The 9,042-nt window shown below is 42.2% G+C and overlaps 1 protein-coding gene across 1 annotated transcript in view; it reads right to left on the minus strand.

The window, feature by feature from the left end:
- The window catches only part of CTHRC1 (collagen triple helix repeat containing 1), a 13,278-nt gene extending 6,802 nt beyond the window's left edge, over positions 1 to 6,476 (minus strand). The window contains exons 1-2 of the mRNA XM_011931917.1: positions 6,167 to 6,476; positions 1,649 to 1,879 (exon numbers count right to left, since the gene is read on the minus strand). Of these exons, the coding sequence (XP_011787307.1) occupies positions 1,649 to 1,879; positions 6,167 to 6,316 (381 nt within the window). The 5' untranslated portion in view covers positions 6,317 to 6,476. The remainder of the gene's footprint in view (positions 1 to 1,648; positions 1,880 to 6,166) is intronic.
- Positions 6,477 to 9,042: the final 2,566 nt, after the last annotated feature.

Genomic DNA, 9,042 nt, shown 5'->3' on the forward strand with positions numbered 1-9,042 from the left:
CTCAAAAAAATTAAAAAAAAAAAAAAAAAAAAAGCTTAACTTTTATAGAGGGAGAGAGATTTTCTGCAAGCTAGATAAGAGATTTTGATATAGAAACTCTAAGAAAATCAAATTGCAGCTTTCTTAGAACTTTTCACCCCATTGAGGGTATCTTTCAGATTTACCAAAAAAGGCTAGCCTTTAGTACTTTTGATAAACTCAATTTATGTATTTCCTCTTTTTTTGCATTCAAAAAATACTTACTGAGCCCCAGCTATGTGCTAGATGGTACAGATAGAGCAGTTAACAAACCAGAATCCCTACCCTCATGGAACTTACATTCTAGACTAGTGCTGTCCATTCGTATTCACTCTTGATCTGTTTCTTTTCGAGCAACAGCAAACAGTATGAGGGAGTAAAGGATAGGCAGAGTTTTTAGTCTTTATCTATATGACACAATGATAAGGCCCAGGTTTCTTGTTTGCTTATTTTCTCATTGGTCGTTGCAAATCTGACTGTCTATTGGCTCATGGACCCATTATCCTTTACTTGTAGAAGGTTCTGATACCCATCCTGACCATTGCTAAAAGGAACTTGAAAATATATTAATAATTCAGAACCCACAAGGATAGCTTTTAGAAAGAACTCAGTAACTTTTGATGAACAACTATAAACAACAAGTCTATCAATGTCAGATGTTTAAATAACTAGGGAACATTTTAACAAAATGCTTTCTAGAAACACACATGAACACAGAAAAGGTCAGAGTCATCATAACTATGGAAGCTACATAGAAATTCTATCACAAAACAGTTAAATTAAGATAGTCTCAAACTCTGATAGATAATAGAGCAGAAAAAGCTGAGATAAGGAATAGGGATTATACAAGTGCATCTTAAAATCTTAGAGTTTTATGAAATGAAAATTTCTTGTAATTGCTTGATGGTAGCAGCAAAATCATTGTTGGTCAACAAGAGAAAAGAGACATATAAATAGCATCAACTTCTTCAACTCTCTTCCATGCCAGTAGACTTGCCAATTACTTTTGAAGCAAACACTAATCAAAGTGACTGAAACATTAGTCAAAATACATTACCAGACAGGCTATTTTGAGTAATTCTCCACCTCTCAGCCTCCATGTTGCAGAATAACTTAAAATAATTGCTGTAGTACCTCACATCTAACCCATTTCACTTCTCTTAGGCTTAGCAGTTTTAAGCTGGGCATGCTACCTGAATAAAAGACAAACACCAATGGACTTCTGCTTCCAGATCAATGTGGTAATTTCTTGGAAATTGTTTCCCACCTTTATGTCTGAAGCCAGGGCAAAATTTCTTAGACTAAATTTAAATTTACTTTAGGATAAGATTGGAAAGTTGCTTACTGTCCAACACAGGCACATATGCTCTCTTTTGTTTGCATTTTTAAAAAGTATGTTATTTTAGATACTATGATTAAAATGATATGCATTTGTCTTAGAAATATCTTTATGAAATTAATTCTGAAATGTTATAAAGTTTTTCATTAGTTTTAGATTAAAAGTCACATGCTACATACATCTCTTTTTTAGGTCTTTTTAGTTAAAAAATAATAATAAAATGTCACCTAAAAATTAACACTAAAATATGAAAACCCTTAAATTTTGCTTCAATTTTAAAATAATTCAAACTTTACTTACCGCGATTTTCCCAAGATCTATGCCATAATTCAGTGAACTCCATGAACACTGCTTGTAGTTGGGTGTCCAGGACTCCTCAAAGCTTTCCCTCAAACATTCCCCCTTTTCTCCTTTGAATCCATCCCGACCTGGAATCCCAGGGGTACCTGGAATGCCATTGGCCCCAGGGCTCCCATCTCGACCAGGCACTCCTGCTGGCCCTTGTAAGCACATTCCATTATACTATAATGAGAAAGAAAAGGCAAAGAAAACTCTCACCACTTAAGAGTCAAAGACTCAGTATGATTAGAATTGCATTTATTTTGAGTGCTTGGAGTCAAGAATCCCTTCATACCACATGCCCATGTTCTAGATGAGTTATTATAGAGAATTCATTTTCAAATTATTTCTAAAATACTGTGATTTCTTTCATATTTTTTAGTGCACAAACTTTACACACACACAGGTACACACACACACATCAGAGGAGGATGAAATTATTTCATTTACCTGCTCCCTTCTACTGCTCATTATAAGCATATACAATTTTAAATAGCTGTATTCCAAGGTGGAAATAATTTGATATTCTGCTTTTTTCTTCTAACTCTGTATCTTGCAAAGAGACCTGGACTTTTACAGTTTTATGCAAACATTGCACTATTTTTGGATACATAGTTTATTTCTACTTTTTTCTTATGAATATTATTTTTATCCATATAGCCTTTTTCTTCTTTTGAATTATTTCCCTAAGGTAAATTCCTAGGGAACATAATTATAAAATAAAATCTTAAGAGTCAATAATTATCTTGTACCGGCAGTATCTCCAACTTGGATATGAAAATCCCTGCTTCTCCCTGTTTTTTTATTTTATTTTATTTTATTTTTTTATTTTTTTGAGACGGAGTCTTGCTCTGTCGCCCAGGCTGGAGTGCAGTGGCGCGATCTCGGCTCACTGCAAGCTCCGCCTCCCGGGTTCACGCCATTCTCCTGCCTCAGCCTCCGGAGTAGCTGGGACTGCAGGCGCCCGCCACCTCGCCCGGCTAATTCTTTTTTGTATTTTTTTTTAGTAGAGACGGGGTTTCACCGTGTTAGCCAGGATGGTCTTGATCTCCTGACCTTGTGATCCGCCCGCCTCGGCCTCCCAAAGTGCTGAGATTACAGGCTTGAGCCACCGCGCCCGGCCGCTTCTCCCTGTTTTTAAGCGGGGTAAGCAGTGATTAACATTTCTGGCCTCTCATCCCACCCCTCCTTCCCAAGGAGAAGCAGTAAGTGCCCTAGTTTCAGGTGACCATTAGTTCCCAACAGAGGACCATTCACAATCTGTCAAACTGTCTGTAAGGACTAGGATTCTCTATGTTAGTTTGGGGGAAGGATATCTTGTAGCATCTAATGCATGAATTCTAGAGCCAGTTTCTTTGGATTTTATCCCGGCGCCACCTTACATTAGCTCTGTGAGACAGGGCAAGTTATTCAACATTTTGGTGCCTGTTTCCTTATCTGTAAAATGTGGATGATAATAAAGAGTCTTACTTTATAGGGTTTGTATGAGATTTAAGTGAATAATATATAAAATGTGCTTAGAACAATGCCTGGAACACAGCAAACACTGCGTGTGTCAGCCATTATTATTCCTATGATTCCCCCAAGACCAGTGCAAGGCAGCGACTCTGGGTAAGTGTGTCCACTGCTCCGGGTGGACCTTTCAGGGTCTAGACCTGGGGAAGAGAGCATTAGCAAACCCACCAGCCTAGCACACATAAGCCATACACACCAATGCTGTGTGATCAGTGGTAAAGGTGATATCTTGTGCTCCACCTGTCTAATTCCTGTGTCTACACCTGAATTGGTTCAGCTAGGAACAAAGGTGCCATTTATTAGACACTCCAAAACCCAAGCCAATCCATTTAAATTTTTACTCTAACATTTCCTCTAGTTGTGTAAGTTGTCTAGTATTATCATTCTGTATAACTACTTTCCAGTGAAAACAAAAGCAAAGTTTCTTAGATATGAAAGTAACTTCAAAGCTTATCTTTTGACTACAGTATCTGGGATTGGATGATAAAATCCAATAGTTATCTGGGAAAAATCTGATATAATTAGACTGATGTTTGCTAATCAATTTGCTTCTCCATCACCAGTTTGAGTTTTGGTTTGATAAATGATTTTTTAAGTCTTTGACATTGCCATTTTCCTGACTGTAAGAAGAAAAAGACACTACTACTCATTTACTGTCAGAGAAATAGTAAAAAAAAAAAAAAGAAAAAGCATTTAACAATTACAAAAGTATTCAGACACACAAAATAAAGTATTTTAAAAGTACGAAATATTTCAAAAGTTTGGTGTGTTTTAGACTTTATTTTTATGTTAGTAATTTAATTCACTTTCACAAGCAGATATATACAATGTTTAGATATTCATTTCAAATGGGAATAAGACTGCTTCTGATATTCTTTGATTTTTTTAACCATTATTCCCCTCAGGGCAAGATGCTACACAGACTAAATTTTATTTTCTTATATATCAGTGGATCTCAACTGGGGACAATTTTGTCCTCCAGGGGTCACTTGGCTATGTCTAGAGACATTTTTGGTTGTCACAACTTGGCAGGGGGGATTGCTACTGGTATCTAGTCTGTACAAACGAGGGATGCTGCCAAATATGCTACAATGCACAGGACACTCCCCACAAGAATTATCTGGCCCAACATGTCCATCGTGCCATATTGGGAATTTTTATTCACCTTTTCATCTAAAAGATACATTTCAGAGACTATATAACTTTACTTGACTCGATTCCACAGGTGTTACATCAGTCTTCTACTTTAAAATGCTAACCCAACACATGCTTAGTACTCTCAGTAAATGTCTGTGGAATGAAAAAAAAAAAATGTTGAAGGGAAGCGCACTTTTATACGCCCCTGTTTCTTTCGCTGGCCACCAGGGGGCAGACCTTGGTGGAAGCTTGAAAGGAACGCTTTGAAAGATCCTATACAAAGAAGTTGCTTTATAGAATCTGTTGAAACCTTAATGACTGTGGACTTTTTCTGTCAGCAAAACCAAATTCAACCTACAGGATGCACCTGAGCCTGACTGCAAAATCTTTTCCAAGTCTGGCTAGAGTTGTAGGAAACCACAGGTACTGTAAATCCTTGAAGGGGGAAAAATAGCAAGCTTCACAGGAAAAATGGGCATTTTGTGTATCATAACTACAAATTCATAAAATGCAAACTACACATGAACCACACTCATTTGGTACAGTTTTAATAATTTGGACACTTAAAACAGAACTGTTGCCTGAACACATAGTCCCCTTTTGTGGAGCAAAATTACACAGCCTGTCACCAAAAAGTGCTATAGTGAAATGGGGGGAATTTTTTTTTCCAGCACTTTTGAATCCAATATAGAACTAGCTGCCAGGGAACTTGGTATATTAGCTCAGTTTAAAATGGCAGCTTAACAAATTCAAACCTTTCTTTTAATTAAAAAAAAAAAATGCCCCAACTTACGTCTTGCAATGCCTGTAAGTCATGTTTGTCTTTAAGTGAGACTGAAATTTATGATATGCCAAGGACTATGGTAGCTGTGAAAGGCTCCCTCATATCACAGGGCAGAGAACCTCTCCGCTCTCCACTGGGTTTGTTGATTTTTAGAGGGAAGGATTTTAAGCAAACATACCTTCCCACAGATGAGCCCCTGGAAAGCACTACGGCCGTTCATTTCCAGTTTCCTGGAAACTGTTTTCTCCCCTAGCTTGACTGTGATGCTCCTACCTGGCGGCCACATCCGAAGACCCAGGGTGTGTGTAAGGACTGACTGCCCATTTGGTTTAAACAGAAGAAGCAAAAGAGGTCCTTAGGGGGTTAGCGCCGGGCCCCTTCATTTCCCCTTCCGGCCTTAAACCCTCTGAACCATTCCTAGTCCCAGCTGTGGTTGTCCAACAAAGTAAATTGCAGCCCATACTCCCTAGGAAGATGACCCAACGTGACTCATAGTCTTCAAGTTACAAAGAGTTGGACGGATGCTTTGTGGGGGTTGTTATTCTCTCTCGCAGGCAGACGTGGCCACCAGCCCCAACAAAGGACACGTTGCACCGCCCTGGCCCAGGTCCAGGTCCATGGGATCAGCGAGGCCAGGATTTTTCCCAGGTCCACTTCGGACCTACCCAAGCTCCTCATCCTACTCTCACTGCCACCCTATCCCTCCCACCCTTCCCAAGGGGTCCCCCTGGGGCCAGAAATTATTGGGAGACTCCCTGTACTTCAGGGAGTCCCACTGGGCCCATATCGCATGCCCGCTCCACGATGGCCTCCCATTTTGGTCTCGCCTCTGAGTTCCAAGACTCACTGCACGCATAACCAAGGTCCTTCTTTACCTGTAAATAAAAAGCATGACACCCAGGCCCAGCAAGACACACGACACACAGCTGTACAGGCAGACACCCCCAACACCCGGACTGACGCCCTGCCCGTGCGGCGCGCGGCCAGGTCCCCTCCACCAGAGCGGCGGTCCGGCTCGGCTCCCCCGGACTCACCAGGTCCACCACCTCCCTCTGCCGGAGCTGCGCCTTTTGCTTCCCCTTGGGGATCTCAGAGGCGCTCGACGGCGCGGGCAGCTGCAGCAGCAGGAGCAGCAGGAGGCTTCGGAGCCGCTGCGGGGAGGCGGCGGGGCCCTGGGGTCGCATGGCTCCAGGCTGCCCGGCAGCGCCGAGCTGGAGGCGGAGGAGGAGACCAAGGAGCTGAACGTGGTCAGTTTCTGGCCCCGCCGCGCTCGGAGGCTGCCGCAGGCTGCATCAATGCGCCTTTCACCCGCGGGCCTCTCTCCCTCCCTCAATACCCCCCGCCCCCGCGACACCCGGAGCTTCCATCCAGTAATAGGCCCCGAGCCCCCACCCCGAGCCGGGCGTGGGGCGGGCCGAAGACCGAGCCCGCCCTCTCCTACTGCAGTCGCACTGCCTGCCAGGACCCCCGCGGGGCTGCGCAGACCCCAGTGGAGAGCCCGCCTGCAGGGTCGGGGCGGGGTGGCCGTGGTCAGGAGCCGCAGGTCGGGGATTCCAGCAGGGAAGACAGCGCAGCGTAAATGAACATTTTAGAGACACGTGGCTTAACCTGGGTCCAGGAGCCACCTTCAAGGGCCGTCAATCTACCGCATGGGTCGGCAAGCCTTTTTATTTGTTTTTTGGCGGTGACATTTTTGGAGGCTGGAAGGTGGGGGTGGGGCGGGGGCTGGAAGGAACCATAAATATCAGGTTTTCCAACAGTTCCACCATCCAAATGATGTGTAAACGCTGTTTTCAAAAGTGCTAACACACTAAGTTCTTGGCATAATGCAAAACCTTGCACGCGTACTCTGTCCTCTCAGCAATCCTGGCGGATTGGGAGGGTTAATGCCTCCTGGGCTACTCTCATAAACGAATGAGGAAACTGAGGCTCAGGGAAGTTAATCAACATCCAGTGGAAATGGTAGAAGTTCACTTTTGAGTACTCTTTGCCTCTGATGGATATTATCTTTTTGTAACCCCCTCTGTCCTCCTTTGTTCTGTCCATTCTAGAAGAAAGCATTCTCAGGGCCCAGGGTACCCACCAGGTAGGGCCAGGTTGGAGCAGGAGATCCTTTATATATAACTGGCTGGAATCAGGCATAACAGAAGTCTTGCCACACCCATAACGACATGAGGTTGTGACGGATGGCAATACTGTGAAGTCAAATTCAGCTCAGCAGGGGTCTCCTTATAGACCCGTACAGGTTTTCCGGAGTTGGTGAGTCCAGCTGATGGATATTAAAGAGAGGAAGCAGTCTAGCAGGGAAGCAGGTCAGGGCGGTTCTGAGAATGCCCACTCCTGGGTTGGTAGCTAACTACAGGTAAATCTCACTTGTTTTTCTAGAAACAGCAAAAATCCAAATGAACTGTAAAGCCAGGGCTGGTTATATAATTTGCCCCGCCCAGTGCAAAATGAAAATGCAGGGGCTTTTGTTAAAAGATTATTCAGAATTGCAAAATGGTGTCAACAGAGCAATAAATCGTGTGTGGGGTCCTTCTAAGTGCCTGGCCCTGTGTGACAGCACAGGTCAAATGCCCATGAAACTGGCCCTGTATGGGGTTGCAATCGTAGTCTCTGATAAAACAGACTTTAAACCAACAAAGATCAAAAAAGACAAAGAAGGACATTATATAATAGTAAAGGGATCATTTCAACAAGAAGAGCTAACTATCCTAAATATATATGCACCCAATATAGGAGCACCCAGATTCATAAAGCAAGTTCTTAGAGACCTACGAAGAGACTTAGACTCCCACACAATAATAATGGGAGACTTTAACACCCCTCTGTCAATGTTAGACAGATCAACGAGACAGAAAATTAACAAGGGTATTCGGACTTGAACTCAGCTCTGGACTAAGCAGACCTAATAGACGTTGACAGAACTCTCCACCCCAAATCAACAGAATATACATTCTTCTCAGCACCACATCGCACTTATTCTAAAATTGACCACATAATTGGAAGTAAAACACTCCTCAGCAAATGCAAAAGAATGAAAATCGTAACAAACAGTCTCTCAGACCACAGTGCAATCAAATTAGAACTCAGGATTAAGAAACTAACTCAAAACCACACAACTACATGGAAACTGAACAACCTGCTCCTGAATGACTACTGGGTAGATAACGAAATTAAGGCAGAAATAAATAAATTCTTTGAAACCAATGAGAACAAATACACAACATACCAGAATCTCTGGGACACAGCTAAAGCAGTGTTTAAAGGGAAATTTATAGCCCACAGGAGAAAGTGGGAAAGATCTAAAATTGACACACTAACATCACAATTGAAAGAACTAGAGAAGCAAGAGCAAACACATTCCAAAGCCAGCAGAAGACAAGATATAACTAAGATTAGAGCAGAACTGAAGGAGATAGAGACATGAAAAACCCTTCAAAAAATCAATGAACCCAGGAGCTGGTTTTTTGAAAAGATTAATAAAAAGATAGACCACTAGTCAGACTAATAAAGAAGAAAAAAGAAAAGAATCAAATAGATACAATAAATAAATGATAAAGGGGATATCACCGCTGATCCCACAGAAATATAAACTACCATCAGAGAATACTATAAACATCTCTACACAAATAAACTAGAAAATCGAGGACACATACACCCTCCCAAGACTAAACCAAGAAGAAGTCAAATCTCTGACTAGACCAATAAAAAGTTCTGAAATTGAGGCAGTAATTAACAGCCTATCAACCAAAAAAAGCCCAGGACCAGAGGGATTCACATCCAGATTCTACCAGAAGTACAAAGAGGAGCTGCTACCATTCCTTCTGAAACTATTCCAAACAATAGAAAAAGAGGGATTCCTCCCCAACTCATTTTATGAGGCCAGCATCATCCTGATACCAATACC

Source organism: Colobus angolensis, unplaced genomic scaffold (assembly GCF_000951035.1).
Source record: "Colobus angolensis palliatus isolate OR3802 unplaced genomic scaffold, Cang.pa_1.0 Scaffold121, whole genome shotgun sequence".
In the NCBI taxonomy this organism is placed as follows: Eukaryota; Metazoa; Chordata; class Mammalia; order Primates; family Cercopithecidae; genus Colobus; species Colobus angolensis.